Below are 19,817 nucleotides of genomic sequence, written 5' to 3' on the forward strand. Positions count from 1 at the left end.
TCTCTCTCTCTCTCTCTCTCTCTCTCTCTCTCTCTCTCACACACACACACACACACACACACACACACACACGAGCCCTAGCAGGTTAACTTTTCAGAAATCTTACTCCTAATTAGCAATGCGAAGTGAATTTCTCAGGATAAAAAGGAAAACGATATTGACTGTATGTAGCATGATAATCACAAGTATCAACTATAACATTAAAATCTTGAAGAACCACCTGAAGGATTGTTATTACCTTAAAAAAAGTAAACACCAGAGCTCACGAATTGCTTTTCCCTGAAAAGCCCCACAACTCTGCAAGTGACATTCCTATACTCAGGTCTAGTTCTGGGAGCAAGTGTCACCCATTGGAATTCCTTGATAAGTTCCCCTAAGCCCATCTGAACACTTCTAGCTCCAAAAGTACAGCTTTCACATAGAATCTTCCTAGTAAGTCTACCCAGGACTAAGAACAACCATTTCATTCCATCTCTGAATACAAATCTAGCTTGTCACACAGTTCTTGCACCAACCCAGCATGGAGTAGGCAAGAATCATAGTTCAGATACACAATCAAGGAAAGATATCCACATACCTAGGTCACATTGAAAAAGCATGTCTATGAATTACCAAGACAGTATACCAACAACAGTCACTGTTCCTATAGAAACAATTTTTACTGATAATTATCCAGATGAAACACATGAAAAAAAAATGATAAATATTATTGAAAAATTCAAGGAGTTTAAAGAAGACACAAACAACCCAAAGAACTTAAAGGATATATTAATGACTGCCTGAAAGATGTTCAAGAAAAGACAAATATAGGGCTGAATAAAACAGCAGAAAATTCAGAATTTGAAAACTAAATTCAGTAAAGAAATATAAATGTTAATTAAAAACTCGAAAAGGATGGACTTGAAAAACTCAACAACCCAAATCCAAAACTCAGGCAAAGACTTTCAAGTAGAATGGACAAAATTGATTCTAGATTATCAGAGTCTAAAGATAAAGCAGGCAGCCAGCCTTGTGAACTGACCAACTACTGGATTCTTGAACCTTCCATTGGTAGAGCCATTGTTGGGAGATAGCTGGAGTACAACCTGCAAGCCATTTGTGTGTGTGTGTGTGTGTGTGTGTGTGTGTGTGTGTGTGTGTGTGCATTAATTCTATAGATTCTATTTCTCTATAGCTTCTTAGTTAATACAGCATATAACAGTAATTAATAAGAAAAATAAGCCATTAATTTGAGAGACAAAAAAGAATTATATGGGAGGGTTTAGAGAGAGGAAAGGGAAGGGGAAATGCTAAAATAATATTATGATCTCAAAAATAAAAGAAATAAACTTTTAAAAGAAAATTGAAAGATAACTCCAGGGCTGGAGAGATGATTCAGTGGTTAAGAGCACTGACTGCTCTTCCAGAGGTCCTAAGTTCAAATCCCAGCAACCACATGGTGGCTGACAACCGTCTGTAATGAGATCTGATGCCCTCTTCTGGTGTGTCTGAAGACAGCTACAGTGTACTTATATATAAGAAAGAAAGAAAGAAATCTTAAAGAGAGAGAGAGAGAGAGAGAGAGAGAGAGAGAGAGAGAGAGAGAGAGAAGAACACTCCAAAAACATTTAGTGCTTAGGAATATAACTAATCAAAGAAGAAAAAGATTCCTACAGTGACAACCTTAAGATACCGAAAAAGAAAACCACAGAGGGTACTGGACAGTAGAAGGTATTTCTGCTCCAGATTAGTGGGAGTGCTGCTGTGAGAGCGGCTACACTACAAACATTAATTACGGACTTAACAATACATTTCAAGATTCTGATGTCATAGTTCACAGTTTTAGAAAGAAACAACACAAGGAATTAATATGGAACCACAAACAACCATGGATATCCTAAGCAACTTTCAGGAGTAAGAGCTCTACTGAGTGCACTGCAATGTCTGACCTCAACTGATAGTATAGAGCTATAGTGATAAAGATAGCCCCGTACTGGCATAAACCAGACAGGGAGATCAATAGACGAGGATAGAAGACCTAGAAACAAAAAGCAACAACTATGCCTGCTTGAGGTTTTTTTTTTTTTGACAAAGCAAAAACTATACAGTGGGAAAAGGTAGCCTGTTCAATAAATGGTGCTGGCAAAACTTGATTTCTCTCTGTAGAAGAATTAAATTAGATTCTTACCTATTACCTTGTAGAAAGATCAATTCAGAATAGATCAAAGACCTTAATTTAAAACTGGAAACAGATTTCAAGAAGAAAGCATATTCAAGACAGATTCTGGGGTAGATAGGAACTTGTTAAATAGAACACTAACAGAATGAGAACTGAGCACAAGTGTCGACTGATGGGAATGGGTTAAAAAAAAAAATAAAGGTTTCATACAGCAAAGGAAGCAATCAACAGAGCAAACAGCCAAAGAAAGGAAAAACTTCACCAGCCAGAAACCTGTGTTGGGGAGAGGGCCAAGAAGGGATATGGGGGGTGACTCTAGCTGAGATTCCTAGCTGAAGGATATGGATCCTGAAGTGGTCACTTCCAGTAGCCGAGCAGGACTCCCAGTGAAAGGATAAGGACAGCAACCCAGCCTTTGACCCAAAATGTGTCCTGCCTACAAGATGTGCAGGGACAAAAAGCAGAAACTGAGGGAATGGCCAATCAATGACTTGAGACCCATCCCATGGGCCAGAAACAACCCCTGACTCTGTTATGCTTGCAGTCAGACAGGAGCCTGTCACAACTGTCCTCTGAGAGGCTCCACCCAGTAGTTGACTGAAACAGATACAGAGACTCAGACCCAAATATTAGATGGAGCTCTGGGAGTCTTATGAAAGAGTTGAGAGAAAGATTGAGGGACATGTAGAGGACAGGGACTCCACAGGAAGACCAACAGAGTCAACTAACCTGGACCCTTGGAGGTTCCAAGAGACTGAATCACAAACCAAAGAGCAAGCACGGGCTGGACCTATTCTCTCTGTACATATTTAGCAGATGAGCAGCTTGGTCTTCATGAGGGTCCCCCAACAACCAGAGCAGGGGTTGTCTCTGAGCTTGTTGCCAGCCTGCCTGTGGATCCAGCACCCCTCAATGGACAGCCTTGTCAGGCCTCAGTGAGAGTGGATGACTTAGTCCTGCGGTGATTTGATGTGCAGGGGGGTTGGTTGACCCTCAGAGGGCAAGGGCTTCCCCTTTGCAAAAGATAAGGGGAAGGTGGAATGGGGGGAGGTCTTGCATGAGGGGGTACTGGGAGGAGAAGAAGGGCTGGTACTGTGTTGTGAAGTGAATAAATAAATAAATTCTTAAAAAACCGCAGGCCAATATACACGATGAACATAGATGCTGATTTCCTCAATGAATTACTTGTAAACTAAATGTGGACATGTACTTAAAAAAATCACCCACCACTATCAAGTTGGCTCTCTCCTTGACATGCAAGATGGATATGTAAGATATAGCCATCCTTTTTAATAAATCATATAAAAGGACTTCAAGACAAAAATCATATGCTTGTCTCCATAGATGCAGAAAGGTCTTTTAGCAAGTATTCAACATGCATTCATGATATAAGTCATAGAAGGGCATCAGGGAACATAATTCAACAAAAGTAAAGACAACACGTGACAAGTCCACAGCCAACATCAACTGAAATGAAGAACTTGAAGCAGTTCTGTTAAAGTCAGCAACTACATAGGGCTGTTCCCTCTTCCCCACCCTTGCAAAACAGTGGTTGGAGCAGCAGTTAGAGCAACAAAATGGGAGACACAAATAAAAGGAGTTAGAGTAGGAAAATAAGTTGAATTTTCCCTGTTTGCAGATGATACATAATGATAAAGTCCTTCTATAACTAAAATAAAGACATGCTGGATTTTGTCAAAGGCCTTTTCTGCAACTATTGAGTTCAGCAACCAAGTTTTGTCTTGAAGACCATTTATATGAGTTATTACATTCATATATAACAGGTTCCAAATATTCATCTAGAAATTGTTAACAGAAAAGTGGTAGAATACAAAATCAACTTACAAAAATCTATATATGCCTTCTATACTCCCCTAGCGAAAAAGGCTACATGTCTGAGGTTAGTTCTATATTTCTCAGTGATTTTTAATACTGTCTTGCTTTCAGCCCAGCTTTGGGACATGTAAACTTGGAATAATCATTGTAAAAGCTGTCCTGGTGTTCAGATACCATGCAGGAGCCAAGGAAGACGACACTTGGAAACTCTCATTGATTGATGGAACAAATTTAAAAGGAAACTGCTTTACCTGGACTCACACAGATAAGCATTGGTCACACTGATCCTTCAGTTTGACACTGATCCATTCAACTGCAAAGTCTGGCCAAATTCAAACATAAATCTGTTCTTCCTCCAAGAGCTGGGGAGGGAGGCATGCAGAAGAGGAGCCTACACTATAAAGCCACAGGCCTGGGCTCTCAGTCATCACTGAAGTTTTAAGTATTTGATTGTGGGTGCTGAATAGCATAGACAGATATGACATTTCAAGAAAAGTAAATACCCTGCAATAGGATTTGAGAAGCATTTTGTGACAGTGCTAAGGTCTACATTCTCAGGTGACAAAGAGAGACATACAGAAACACCATGTTTAGTTTATAATCTGACAGCTGCATTGTAAGCCTAGTGCTTCTGGCTGTCACTCATATCAGAGCCTGCGCCACCTTCCAGCTCTCAAAGTGTGAGATAACAGTCAGTGGGAACACTTCTACCCAGTAAGTGCTCCATGGCTGCTGATATGCAGTTAATGCTATGTGGGTGATATGCAGTAAGTATTCCATGGCTGATATGCAGTAAGTGCTCCATGGCTAATATGCATTAGGTTCTCTGAGGATACTAACCAAATAGAACAGGTATGTGAGTCGATATACCCAGGAGCCAGGGTGTTGATTTGGGAAAGCTTGCCATAGCTACAAAGATATGTTAACATTAAATAGAAAGAGGCAGAGAGAAAGAGGGAGAGAGAGAGAGAGAGAGAGAGAGAGAGAGAGAGAGAGAGAGAGAGAAACCTGTGGTGTCTGTCACTGTTGATGCCATGCTGTCATGGGATCCACCCTCAAGTGACAGTTAGATATACTGAGTTCAGGTGTAGGGGAAAATAAGACAGAAAAGGAAATCCATAGTATGAACTAATTAGCAAGTCACATTTATATAAGTATACATACCTATATGATGGTAACGAAGAGATTGTGAAGTTGAAAGGGAATGGGAATGTGGGAGGAGTGCAGAGTGGAAATGAAGCTCATGCAGCAGTCGTGTATACACTCACAATAGTAATAAGATAAAAAAAATTGTAAAAATTATGCAACTTGCTTCCCATCAAAAGGCACCCATCCATTTGGAGTTTACCACCCAGGTCTGTGTGTCCCATTGAATGGATAGTTCTCTTATTTCTTCTGGACAACAGAAATAGGACCCAAAGAAATGTAAAGGTAAGTGGGAGTCTTACCTCTGAGAATTCTTACAGCCACCAGAAAAGGGCTGGTTCTGCCACAGGGCTAGACAGAAATCAAGGTGGAGGCTTGCTGTGAGAATGGACTGTTTGGTTGCCTGGCACCTCCATCCTTTCTTTCAAAGCTACATGAAGCCTACATGCACTGTAAGGAAAAACCCACATACTGCCTTACCTCTGGCTTGCCTATGCCTTACCTATTCCTCTATCTGTCCCTGACGGCGCACCTGCACAAACATGTCAGAGTATGAAATGTGTTTCTCTGGATCAGAGAAACAAGGAAGTTCTGGTTTGCAATGTCACAGTGCCCTCTTGTGGGAGAAATATTACGAATCACGAAAGTGTGAAATGGAGTAGAAACAGAAGAAATTACCACCAGGAACATGTGTGCATAGAAAAAAAATTAAAATGAGGAGAGAGAAGGAGGTGACAAGAGGGAGTCACACCTATCTTGTGGGACTCTTTTTCCTAGCTAAGGGGGTCAATAATTCTGAGTCTCTTCAAAGTTGATTTCTAGAAACATCCAGTTGAATTCACTGTCTTGATTAATTGCCTTCCCAGAAATTATTTGGAGCCCAGCTTAACTGTGGCAATTTCTTGCAACCAAGGGTTAAGGAGAAAAACTTGCAATATAATGAGGGCAGCAAAGGAGAGTCATTTCTTGGCGGAAGTATCTGGAAGAAGGGGCATACAGTGGGATTGGTTCTTCGAGAGCATCCTCTCTGGGAAGGGGCTTCCTTTTGCCACATTCACTCAGGGGTTCCTTGAGTCTCTAGCCCTTTGACCACAATGCCCTGAGGACATGAAGGAAACAAGGCACTTACCTCTGATCTTCCTGGAAGGTCCCAGGGTGATGCTGTTCCTGACTGGAGGCTGGTCATCCTGGATCACCCAGCAGACAAAGTCAGTCTTATTCAATATGGCATCTACCTGTAACGTGTGTTGTAGAGAGTAAGTCCCATCAGAGTTTCTGGTGGTCTGAGGAAGTTCCGTGGTCGGGATCTTGTGCCCATTCTTAGTCCACATGAGGTGCATGTCTTGGGGATAGAAGTGGTTTACATGGCAAGTCAGGTTCACTTTTTGATACGCACGATCTTGGATCTCCGGGTCTTCAGTGGTGATCTTCAGTGTGGGGATAACTAGACAGGAATAACAAGTAAGCCTAGGGAAAATCTTGGCATTGACTTATCTACCTGTCTCAGGGTCACTCAGATTGATTGATTGATTTCTAATTGATTGATTGATTGATTGATGATGGATGGATGGATGGATCGATGGATGGATGGAGTCCCAAGAATTCCAAGGTGATCTAGGACTCATTATATAGCCAGGATGATCCTGAACATCATATCCTTCTACCCCCACTAAGACATTTCTTAAGCCCCTCTTTTCTTGTCTTATAATCCAACCAGTCTAATTTGTGCTGCCTACATCCTCATGGATGTGGGACGCTGGAGCATGCTTGACCTATCAGGGCCATGTCCTTCAAGAAAACTCACTCTCATTTCTTCAGAATCAAGCTGCCAGGAGCTCTACAGCTATGGGGCAGGACCTTCTGAGGACCTCCATCCTTGAATGTCAAGTGGCTTCATCTTGTGCAATTCCTGAACAGTTAGGTACTCTGAGTTCACAAGTGAAGAGAGATCATGAGGTCACTTGGTTTTCTAAATGAACAATTTTTATATGTCTGGTGCAAGACAAATAGGGACAAGTATAAATAGTCATGAAACATAGCTGGAGACACATGGATATCTAATCTGATGAGTTTTCAATATTCCATATCATGATATATAATTGCAAGAATTATTAAGGTGAATTGCTCCATAGTACCAGGGACTCTCCAAGTACAGCACCTGCAGCAGTGCCTGGCACATTAGCTGTTCATTATTCATTGAGTGAACTACTCAATACTTAACGTTTCCCAGAGCTAAGAACCTTATTCATAGAAGGTAAGCACTCCAACACTGAAGTGCATCCTTGGCTCTCTTTCACTTATTTTGTTTTGTTTATTTTATTTTATTTCACTAATATTTTTCTGGCTAGCCTCAAACTCAATCTTAATCCACACAGGTATAGAGGCTGTTATATACTGCCTAGGCTTCCCAAGGAGCTGCGATTACATGCCTTATACCACCAACTAATAATAAATATTTAGAAATCTTAAAACATTAACAATGATATAAATAAGACACGTGTGATCAGAGAGGAACACTGGGGCCGTATAATAGGAAGGCCAAACAGTCATAGACATTTTACAATGTATTGGGCATAGCTCATGGTGTTTTGAAAGGAACAACTAGTTTAATCTTCAGAGGAAACCTACAAAGTAGGTGTTGTTTTTATTCCATTTTGGAGGGCAGAAGAAAACTGGGGCACAGAATATTTAAGACACAAGGACAATATTCTGTAGCCTATGACACATCTAAGATCAAAGCTCAGCTGGGCAGCCCATGGAACCTGTACTTTTAATCCATATTCATGTGTTCAAGGCTGGCATTGATCAATTTCTGCTCCCCACTTGTAAAATGGGGTTTTGAACAAACCCTCCATGCCTGCAGTGTGGTCCCAGCACATATTTCGCTGATCACTCACCTCGAAGGACTTGAGAAAGATTAATGGTCATTCTTAGGGGGTCTTTGAGGTCTCCATGAGTGACTTCACAGGTGATCTGAGACAAGATATCTTGCTTGGTCAGGGTCACCCATGCTTTGCTTGTGACATAGTAAGAGTCATTGTTGACATGTTCCACCTTTGTGGTTGAGGCTGGATGTTCATTGTTGTTCCTCAACCAGTTAACACTGAGGTTCTTGGAGCTGAAAGGGGCAGCAGTACAGAGAAAAGACGCCGAACTGGAAGGGGTTGTCCTCTGATCTGGGCCTGTCAGGGTGATGGAAGGCTTCCCAACTGAAACAAAACAAAGAATGCAGAACAGTTACTCTACCTTCTCAGGGTTGAAGGAGCCAACATGCAAGAGCATGCCAACCCTCCCAAGGCCTGTCCCATAGAGAATGAGAACAGTCCTTTCTCTAGAGGTCAGCCTTTTAGAGACTTAGAGCAATGGCTCCCTCAAGTCGAGATGCATTCCAGTGCACCCATACTAGACGAGCATATACTATGTATCTGACTTTGAGGAGGGAGTGCAAATGGAGCATAACAAGCAACTGACAAACAAAATATGACTTCTATGAGGGAATGGATGTCAATGAATTGAGTCAGGAGACTCAATATGTACAAAGATAGAAAAATGAGGAGTCACTCTGAAAGGGTGATTGAAACAGGGCTTTCTGTACTAAAATTTAAAAACTGAAGAATAAACAACTTATTCCTATATAAGAGGACACAGGAATGACATTTGGCAACTGAGGAGAGAGACTGTGTAATGCTTGGGCATATACCAAATAAATGGATCTTATGACCCAGCTGTACCACTCTTTGGCTGCCTTAGGCAGTAAGTCTTTAGGAGGCTTAAAAAAAAACATAAGAAAGTCCATCTGTCTCTTCAAACCTGACAGGCCCACATAAATGTTCTCTGGTGTGAATTACCTAGATGAACCCCATAACACAGAACTTAAAAGAACTAAAAACTTTATTAAGTCATAAAATTTAAGGAAGACACAAAGATACAACTCAGTGAATTTGAAGAGGAAGACAGTAAATGCATAAGAAAATATCTGTATCTCAGTGAAATGAGAAAGAAAATTCAGAATTTAGTAAAGACAGAAATATTGAGAACTTAAGCTGTAGTGGAGATAGAATTGAATAATCAATAACACAATTAGAAAGCTCAGAAGAAAGCCTTACAAATAGGATGGATCACATAGAAGATAAAATAACGTTTTGGAGGTAAAGTAGAACAATTGGACCATTCAAGTAAATATAATTATAGAAATTAAAAACACATAAAAGAACATTCAGAAAATATGGGACAACATAAAAAAACTTCACCAAGTGGTGGTAGCACACGCTTTTATCTCAGCACTTGGGAGGCAGAGGCAGATGAATTCCTGTGAGTTTGAGATCAGTGCAAGTTCCAGGATTGCCAGAGCTACACAAAGAAACCCTGTCTTGAAAAAAAAACAAACAAACAAACAAAAAAGAAAAGAAAGGAAGGAAGGAAGAAAAAAAGACCAAATATTCTAATTATAGAAATAGATGAAAGAGAAGAATCCCAAATCAATGGCAAAGACCATATCTTCAACAAGATTATAAGAGAAATTCCCCAAACGAAGGAAAGGTACAACCACATAGATACAAGAAATACACAGTAGATCAAATAGACAAGATCAGAATCAAAACTCCCCATGCATATTACAGTTAAAACATGAAATATACTGAACAAAGAGAGGGTACAAGAGCAAAAAGAGAAAAACCACATCTCACATTTGAAGGAAATCCCATCATATTAACCACTGATTTCAATGGAAAATTTAAAAGCCTTGAGCAATGCTCTTCAACTTCTAAAAGACCACAAATGCCAAGCTAGACTACTATACACAACAAAACTATCTGCCATAGCTGAAGGAGAAAGAGAACGTTTCCATCACATAAACAGGTTACAGGTTAAAGGAATTCTTGTTCATCAAAACAGCCCTACATACTATCCTGGAGGTGATCCTCAGATAGAAGAGGGGAATAATCACAGTCATGTGACTATAGAAAGACAACAAATGAAGCTACACTTACATCAGGATGGCTAAGGTCAAGAAACAAACTGAGAACAAAGGCAGGTTGAGACAAAACCAGGAACACCCTCAATCCTAGGAACACCGTCTTTCAGGCTCATGCAGTACCGACTGTGAGACTGTGATGAAGTCCTCACTACTCTAACATAGGGTTTCTCCCCTAGAGTAATGAAGAGCGCCCTACTGGGGATCAATTTTTGTAGATTCAGAGCAGCGGTTTACTTGTCATGCTGTTTCCCTTGCATCCCTACTGTGCTCAGACTATGAGATACTCTAGGGGCCTAGTGACAAGAACCCTTCTTTCAAAGTCGGGTTATAAGACAGAGTCAAGTAGCCCTACATGACAAAGAAAGACAGAGAACAGTGTAGGTAGCCGTGGGCTCTGATATCTTGAATTATATTTCCTTCTGCTTTATGTAAACATAGCTCCTGATGGTTGTAAAACACTTCCAGGTCTAAGTTTTACCTACAGTTCAGTGGTGGGAGGATAGCATTATGGTCTCTGTTTCTTGAGACATTAGTGATGCAGAGATGATTAATAACTTGCTCAAAGTCATATAGCCTGTCGGTGACTAAAGAAGCCTTAGCCGGCTCATCTGATTTTGGATCCAGGACTCATTATTTCAATTTATTCCATGCATATTCTCTCTCTCTTGTTCTCTATCTATCTATCTATCTATCTATCTATCTATCTATCTATCTATCTATCTATCTATCTATCTATCTATAACTTCTAGACCTAGTAGCCACTGAGTCAAGAGTTGACATCATAGAACTCAGGTTCTTTCCTTGACACCAGGCCTCCTAGCCCCTACCTCCATGTCACATGCTCTTCCTCCGATCCCTAAGGCCCCACTAGCTGCTCCCTTTATCTAAAAGTCTATAGTATGGAAAAGGTACAATCAGCCCAAGAAGAACCTTAGGACTCAGCTTACTGTGGAGAACAGGATTTTGCTACCTCTGAGCACTCTTCTGCATGCCCAAGGCTCTCCATGGCCAAGACTCACCTGCAAATGCCAGAAGAAGTGTTGACAAAAGAGGCCCCAGGCCCAGATCCTTCCACAGTGTAGTTGCCATGATAGGAAGCATCAGCCCTGACATATACCAGGTGACAACCCTGGATGAAGCTCTGAGTGAGCCCAGGAGCCTCTGGCTAGTTTTTTCCCAACCTGGGCTGCCCTACATACCCTAGTTGCCCACGCTTAGCAGGGCTTGGGCAGAAATTTGTGCCACAGTGAGGGAAGTGGTCATTGTGGCTAAGATTTTTGTCCATTCCCCAAGCCCACAGCCAAAAAAATGTTTACCACTTTAGCTGGATGCTGGTTTTCTGGGACCCCATAAGCCAGATTAAGGAGGGGCTGAGCTTACCTCCAGAGAGCTGGTCTCTGATGTTCTGATCCTTAGACTCCCCTTTTCTGGAGGGACCAACACACTCAACAGACATCACCATCACCCAGTCTACTCTATTTATAGTCCTAGAACAACTTCTAGAAATATAGAATGGACACTAAGTCCCAGAAAGGCAGATATAGTGAATCTTGTAAATACAACCAGATACAATGAAGATAGAGCATGGGCTTTAAAGACCAACCCTTGGTCTCCACTTTTCTGGGTTAATAAATGTTGCCTGGGTATTTTCTGTTGCTCAAAACCATCTAATAGTCACCAAGCTCCAGAAAAATGAAGTGGAGACATAGTGGCCTGTTTCTCTGACCTGATTGGGAAAACTTCTCCCTTGGTTTTTTTCCTATCCTTATTCTGCTGTATATGAATTCCCAGTTATACACTTGGACATATGGTCTGGGGTTTTTTGAGAGCTTTTGTTTGATTTATTTCTTTGTAATAGTAGGAATTGACCTAATGACTTTATAAAGCATGTTAAACAATTAGGCTACCACCATGCTACAACTCCATCCTTAACTGATTGCTGTTTTATCTTTTCCCCAATGAAAAATATTTTGACATGAAAGATGCTTCATTTCCTGAGTACATAGAAGAAACATTGTAACAATAAGGAGTCACTTAGTGTCAAGTGTGTCCCCCAGAACTGATGATGAGGCAGGCATGTCTTCTTGCCCCTCTCATGGCACTCTCAGCTCCCTACTCCCCAGCAGTGTGTCCACTCAGCCTATGTGGGAAGGAACAGAGAAGTTATTCCGCCTGCAAGGGAAGCTTTTATAGATGTTTCTTCCTTTCTTCCAAGCACCATCACCCAACTTGGCAGACACTCTTCGAAAGATGACTCCTTAGCGATGCGCCCAGGAAGAATGGGTCCTCTCTCGTCTGGTATAGATCTTCATGTCCAGTTGATCAAGGGGTAAAGAGGGAAAGTGAGAAGGGACAACACAGAAGGGAAATAAAGTGGAAAGAAAATGTGAAGTGGGAAGATCCACTTTTAATTCAGATCTTCTGTGATGGGAAGATCCCCCTTTAATCTGGGCCACACCTTCTTCTGACATCTTATGTACATAACACAGAAGAAAGAAGCTAGTCCTCTTTGCCTGCTTGCTTTCACTGGTAAGTCTTTCTCTCCATTGGCCCCTGGAGCCCAATTCTTCAGAATTCCATCACATAATGAAGACCAGCAGAGACATTCAGACTTGTGCCCCGAACAATTACTGGATTCTTGAACTTTCAGTTGAGAGAGAGAGAGAAAGACAGAGACAGAGACAGACACAGAGAGAGAGGGGGGGGAATAGAGGAAATTTCTAGCTATCAGGTAGATAGAAAGGTAGGTAGATAGATAGATAGATAGATAGATAGATAGATAGATAGATAGATAGATAGACAATATCAGTTCTGCTTCTCTAGAGAATTCTAACTAATGCAGATTCTGGTACCAGAAGTCATTCTACAGTAACAGAAGTATAAGGGTGATTTTTTTTTTTAAATATCTGGAGGAAGCTTTCCAGTTTGCCAGCACCTACAGTTTCTGAAGCCTCTCCAGTTACTGAAACCTGTCCTAGAAGCTTGGAAAGTACTAAAGCCCATGGTGTGAATGATCTTACATGCTCACCCATGGTGTGAACGATCTTACACGCTCAAGGAGACACGTGCATTTGATTATCCTGATTCACCAATTTTGAGAGGCAACAGATTCTGTGACTCTATATATAAAACATTTAACAATTTGGAGAAAAATATGAAGAATTCACTCATTCCAGAAAGGAGCTCACATTAGCCTAAAGTAATGGTTGTACCATTGGCCAATTTGGTGAAGTAATGAGCTTTTATAAGAATAACCTGAGTGTAGATGAGGGGTTACTTACAAGGGACAGTGAGAATACAAAAGCAGCCGCATCACTAGAAAGTCCACTTAATGTAGATGATGAGTCCCAAGTCCAGCAGCTCTGCAGCTTGTGTGCAGCTTGTGTGCAGCTTGTGTGCAGCTCTACAGTCCAGGCAAGTTCCCCAGGCACTGTCACTCCAGCTTACCCTGCTGGGAAGGGGTCCTCCCTCGGCAATACTCTTATTCTCAGGCATGACCTTTGCTTTCCTTCTTTTTACCACCTGTGGGAAGGGAGTCTCCCTTTCCATCCTGAAGGAAATATTAATTTGTCGGGGATGCTGCAATTCTGGGGAACATACCTACAACATGAAGACAAGCCCGTCCCCCCAAGTACATTGTCTTAGTCAGGGTTTCTATTCCTGCACACACATCATGACCAAGAAGCAAGTTGGGGAGGAAAGGGTTTATTCAGCTTACACTTCCACACTGCTGTTCATCACCAAAGGAAGTCAGAATCGGAACTCAAGCAGGTCAGGGAGCAGGAGCTGATGCAGAGGCCATGGAAGGATGTTCTTTACCGGCTTGCTTTCCCCTAGCTTGCTTGGCTTGCTTTCTTATAGAACCCAAGACTACCAGCCCAGAGATGGTACCACCCACAAGGAGCCCTCCCACCCTTGATCACTAACTAATTGGGAAAATGCCTTGCAGCTGCATCTCATGGAGGCATTTCCTCAAGGGAGGATCCTTTCTCTGTAATAACTCTAGCTTGTGTCAAGTTGTCACATAAAACCAGCCAGAACACACATCATAGCCAAGTTTCAAGAACCAGACATCATTTCTGTGACCCTCAGTGTTCTTAGGGAGAATTCCTGAGTACTCCTTAAATGTTTTTGAAAACCTGACATAGATGTCTGGCAGTCTTCCTTGGCTTTATTTTATACTGTTATATTATTTTGGACCAATTGTTTATGGGAATGACTTTGGCATCAGAGCAGAGAGATGATATCTTAACTCTTTAACTCACCACAAGCATTTCTAGCATCTGTATCTATTTTACAAAAGTCCTCAAGGTGGGGTGGGTTCTGCTCTGCCAAACAAAGCCATTCTTCTTCTGCCTTACTTCCTGAAGCCAATAATTGGATTCATTGATCCAGGCCAGAAAACTTTGGTTCTTATTGCTAATAGATCAATCCATGGCAGCGACATCAGAGGGCCTGGATGCCCTGCCCTCAAACAACAAATGGCCACTTTTGCTGGAGTTGTACTGAACAGTAGAGGGAGTCTGGACCTTTTGACAACACAAGAGGTGGGGGTCGGGGAGAGACGTGTCATCCTGGGGGAGGAATGACATTTCTATGTAGATAAATTGGGATTAAACAAAATATTAAGATCCTTCATGACCTCTGCAACAATTTGAGGACCCAATAGGTCTTTAATGACCCTGCCCCCTGATACTCCCAAGCCTCTCCCCCATTGCCTGGCTCTTGCCCTCCTGTTTCTTGCCTCATACCTTATACAGTTTCTCAAAGAAACAAGTAGCAAAAGTCACCATCAACCAAGTACTGGTACAATGTCAAGCTAGTCCCACAGACCGGGCCGACACATACGACAGCACAGCCCCATTATGAAGATCTAATCGGGAGCTGTGCGTTCCCAAGCCACATAAGGGATGGTAGAGCATTGCCTACACCCAGGACATCTCTCAGAGAGCAAGGAAGGAGTGGGGCTGCTCTCTACCCAAATCAGGCTGGGACTACTCAACTCCGTGGAGACAAAGACCGTGACATGATAAAGCCTCTTAGACTGTTGTTTCCCCAGAAGAGAACTGGCTTCTGAGAAATCACAGGACTGGCAGTCTGCTAATTGTGCTGATACACTTGTAAGGCCCTTGCCTCCGCCACGGCAGGTCCTCCCTTGTCCTTTTTCCTCCCCTTCCCCTGACTCAAGCTATCTAAGCTAGCCTCACTATTTCAATCAACAAGCTGTCCTCTGAAACAGTCTCCCAGATTGTTCATATGTTGCGCTCACTGCGGCACGAGACTCTGCTCCCCATCTCTTCTGCAAGCTTGGTACACAATAGCTGGTTGAGGACCAAAGAAGCTCAGGAGGAAAGTAGTAAAGGAGGAAGATGAAGTCCTTCTGTCAAAGGAGGTAAGGGGAGAGAGGGATCGATGGTGAGCCATGGTAGACAAGAAGGTAGTTCAGTATACCACTGAGTAGCCAATGTTGGTTCAAACTTTGGGAGTTGCTTATCTTAGGAGTATTTTAACACAACACAATCTGGTGAGGACCACTCTTGATATGATTAAATCAATCCTGCAAGTTCAACAAAGCATACACAAATCTCTTTGAGGACTAAGGTAAGCTCGATACAGATGAGATATGACTACACTGAAATTCTTTGTACGGTACATGTGACACCTTCCATAAGGATGGCTTCTATAGATTGACTGGGAAAAAAAGAGTTTGTGAGAGTGGGGCTGGAACAGGATCCAGTGCTAGAAAGTGTTTGGCCACACGGAGTGTACAAAGGTCACCAGGCTAGAAAGCGCAGCCACTCCAGCCTTCTGGCGGAAAACAGGTTTTGCATTCCTTCCCTTGAAGAAACAATCCTCTTTGCTTAACATTCTGGGTCCCTTAGTGCATGTCTGTGAGTAAAAATCCCTCCATGCCCGCTGCACCCCATGACACTTCCACGTTTTTGTATGGGAGAGAACAAGGGTCTCTTATCTTCAGAGTCTTTAGCATCTTGTGTTCAAAAATTCCCTAAGCTAAAGGCTTAACGAGATCATAGGAAAAACAACAGAAAAACTCGAAGTTATGTATTTGAGGGAGAGTGTCGGGAGATAAAGGCCAATAAATGAAAAAATTCCAAAGATAAAGAAAACCATAACAAACAAAACATAATGAAAAATGCCTTCAAAGTTCCCAAAGTGAACAAAAATTCAAATGCCTTTACAGATCCCAAAGCAAAAAGCCAAACCAAAATATCTAGACCAAAATGCGTCAAAGCAAACAAACTAGATTTTTTTAGCTAAATACTTTGAAAACAGACCAAAATGGTATCTATCAAATCAGAATCTTTAACCAGCTTAGAATAAACAAATGGACCATCAACCAAACACAGAGTGGTCCAGAGCCATGGAAAGAACTTAGAGCAGTCTGCCTAAGGAAATAAGACCAGATAGCTTGGACTCAGTGTGGGTTTTTGGCTTCCATTCAAGTGATTGCTCTGGAGAAAATTACATCTGTATCCATTTCCCACATGGTGGTGTGGTAATTGCAAGCGCAAAACCTACATCCATCGCTAATTAAGAAAATACCCTACAGCTGGGTCTTATACAAAGTTTATAGAGTATGGACTTGTGCTGGCTGGCTTTCTTTCAGCATAACAACCTAGGGTCATCTGAGAGAAGAGATTGTCAGTTGAGAAAATGCTTCCATTGGACAGAAGCAAGCCTGTAGGGCATTTTCTTAAGTGTTTCTCAGCCACCGCGCTTCATCTTCTGAGAACTCTGTTTAGTTCTGTACCCCCTCTTAAAATTGGGATATTTGTTTTCTCGATGTGCAGTTTTCTTGGGTTTTTCATGTATATTGGATCTTAGCCTCCTATTGGGTGTGTTGGTAAAAATCTTTTCCCAGTCTATAGCCTGAAACTTTGTCCAGATGATGGTGTACTTCCAAGTACAGAAGCTTTTCAACGCCATGAGGTCCTATTCATTAATTGTTGTTCTTTGTGTTGGTGCTGTCAGTGTGAAGAAAGTCTTCTCCTGTGCCAATGAGATCGAGGCCACGCCCCACTTTCTCTCCTATCAGAGTCAGTGCATCTGACCTTATTTCGAGGTCTTTGATCCATTTGGAGTTGTGCCTTGCATGGGTGGTAAGTGTGATCCATTTTCATTCTTCTACATACATCTGTCCAGTTTGATCACCACCATTTGCTGAAGATGCTGATTTTGTTCTAGTGTGTATTTCTGGCTGCTTCTTCTTCTTCTTCTTCTTCTTCTTCTTCTTCTTCTTCTTCTTCTTCTTCTTCTTCTTCTTCTTCTTCTTCTTCTTCTTCTTCCTCTTCCTTTTAGCCAACAATCACCACTTACCAGACCCTAGTTCTTTCCCCAAGCCTTCCCAGGATACCACACCCCTCCCCCACGACTCNTTCTTCTTCTTCTTCTTCTTCTTCTTCTTCTTCTTCTTCTTCTTCTTCTTCTTCTTCTTCTTCTTCTTCTTCTTCTTCTTCTTCTTCTTCTTCTTTTGAGACAGGGTTTCTCTGTATAGCCCTGGCTGTCCTTGAACTCACTTTGTAGTTCGAACTCAGAAATCTGCCTGCCTCTGCCTCCTGAGTGCTGGGATTAAAGGCATGCGCCACCACACCCAGCATTCTGGCTTCTTTATAAAAGAAAAAATGTCAGGTGTGCATGGGTGTGTGAATTTATTTCGGGCTCTTCAGCTTTTGTGCCTGTGCTGTGCTGTTATTATTATAGCTCTGTAGTACAATTTAAGGTTGGGAATGGTGAGACCTCTGACAGTTCTTTTATTATTTGGGATTGTTTTAGCCCTACTGGTTTTTGTGTAATTCCAGGTAGAGCTGAAAATTGCCTTTCCAAGTTTTGTGAAGAATTGTGTTAGAATTCTTATGGACCTTAGAACTACGTTAATTCTACCAATACCACAAACATGGAAATCTTTTTTACCTTCTGATATCTTCAGTTACTTTCTTCAATATCTTAAAGTTTTTACAAACAAGGTTTTTCACTTGCTTGGTTAGAGTTACTCCAAAATATTTTATATTTTTCAGATTATTGTGAATCATGTTGTTTCCCTGATTTTTTCTTAGTCCATTTGTCATTTGTGTATAGGAAGGCTTCTGATTTTTCTCTGTTAATTTTGTATCCTGCTATTTTGCTGAAAGTGTTTGTCAGCTGTAGGAATTACCTAGGGTAATTTTTAGGGTCACTTACATATGTTATCATACCATCTGCAAATAAAGAGACTTTAATGTCTTCCCATCCTATCTGTATCCCCTTGATCGCCAATTGTCTCACTGCTGTTTGCAAAAACTTCAAGTACTGAATTCCATAGGTATGGAGAGAGTGGGCAAAATTGTCTTATTTCTGATTTTAGTGGGAATACTTTGAATTTCTCCCCATTTAAGTTGGTGTTGACTATGGGCTTGCTATAAACTGCCATTATTATGATTATGTATGTCCCTTGTATATCCCTAATCTCTCCAAGACTTTTATCATGAAGGGATGTTGGATTTTGTCAAAGGACTTTTGGATTTTTCTTCATCTAGTGAGATGATATGTGGCTTTTGCCATCCAGTCTGTTTACATGGTAAGTTACATTTCTGGGATAAAGCCTACTTGATCTTGGTGAATGACCTCTTTGATGTGTTCTTGAATTCCATTTGCAAAGTATTTTATTAAGAATTTTTAAGTCTATGTTCATAAGGAAAATCAGTCTATAATTCTCTTTTTGCTGTTGGGTCTTTCTGTGGTTAGAATATCAGGGTAACTTTGGCCTCATGAAATAAATTGGGCATGATCCTTTTACTTCTATTTTGTGGAATAATTTGAGGTATATTTGCATTAATTCTTCATTAGAAATCTGGTAGAATTCTGAGCTAAACCGTCTTGCCCTCGGTTATTGTTTCTGTTACTATTTTGTGGAATAATTTAAGGATTAGTGGGAATAACTCTTTATGAAAGTCTGATAGAATTCAGGCCCTGGTCTTTTTTTGGTTGGCAGATTTAATTACTGCTTCTATTTCACTAGGAGTTATAGGTCTGTTTAAATTGCTTATTTGATCTTGATCTAACTTTAATAAATAAGTGGTCTATATTAAGAAAATTATCCACGTCTTTCAGATTTTCCAACTTGGTGGGGTCCAGTTTTTTTTTTTTTATTGGATATGTTGTTTACATTTCAAGTGTTATCCACTTTCCCCACTTGCCCTCTGCAAGCCCCCTGTCCTCTCCCCCCTTACCCTGCTTCTGTGAGGGTGCTCTCTTTTCCAACCACCCACTCCTGCCTCACCACCCTAGCATTCATCTACCCTGGGGCATCAAACCTTCACAAGACCAAGGGCTTCCCCTCCTATTGATGCCAGATAAGGCCCTTTCAGCTCCTTCAGTCCTTCCCCAGAATCCTCCATTACGGTTCTGTGCTCAGTACGGTGGTTGGCTACAAGCATCCACCTCTGTATTGGTCGGGATCTGGCAGTCTCTCAGAAGACAACTGTATCAGGCTCCTGTCAGCAAGCACTTCTTGGCATCCGCAATAGTGTCTGGGTTTGGTGTCTGCATGTGGGATGGATCCCCAGGTAGGGCAGTCTCTGGATGGCCTTTCCTTCAGTCTTTACTCCAGTCTTTGTCTCTGTATTTCCTTTAGACAAGAACAATTCTGGGTTAAAATTTTGGAGATGGGTGGGTGGCCCCATCCCTCAACCCAGGAGAGGGGGC

General features: G+C 41.5%; 1 protein-coding gene across 1 annotated transcript in view; it reads right to left on the minus strand.

The window, feature by feature from the left end:
- LOC110318010 (signal-regulatory protein beta-1-like) overlaps positions 1 to 19,817 on the minus strand; it is a 68,570-nt gene that overhangs the window by 5,868 nt on the left and 42,885 nt on the right. The window contains exons 2-3 of the mRNA XM_021192781.2: positions 8,038 to 8,349; positions 6,270 to 6,584 (exon numbers count right to left, since the gene is read on the minus strand). Coding sequence (XP_021048440.2) covers positions 6,270 to 6,584; positions 8,038 to 8,349 — 627 coding nt within the window. The remainder of the gene's footprint in view (positions 1 to 6,269; positions 6,585 to 8,037; positions 8,350 to 19,817) is intronic.

Source organism: Mus pahari, chromosome 3, assembly GCF_900095145.1.
Source record: "Mus pahari chromosome 3, PAHARI_EIJ_v1.1, whole genome shotgun sequence".
NCBI lineage: Eukaryota > Metazoa > Chordata > Mammalia > Rodentia > Muridae > Mus > Mus pahari.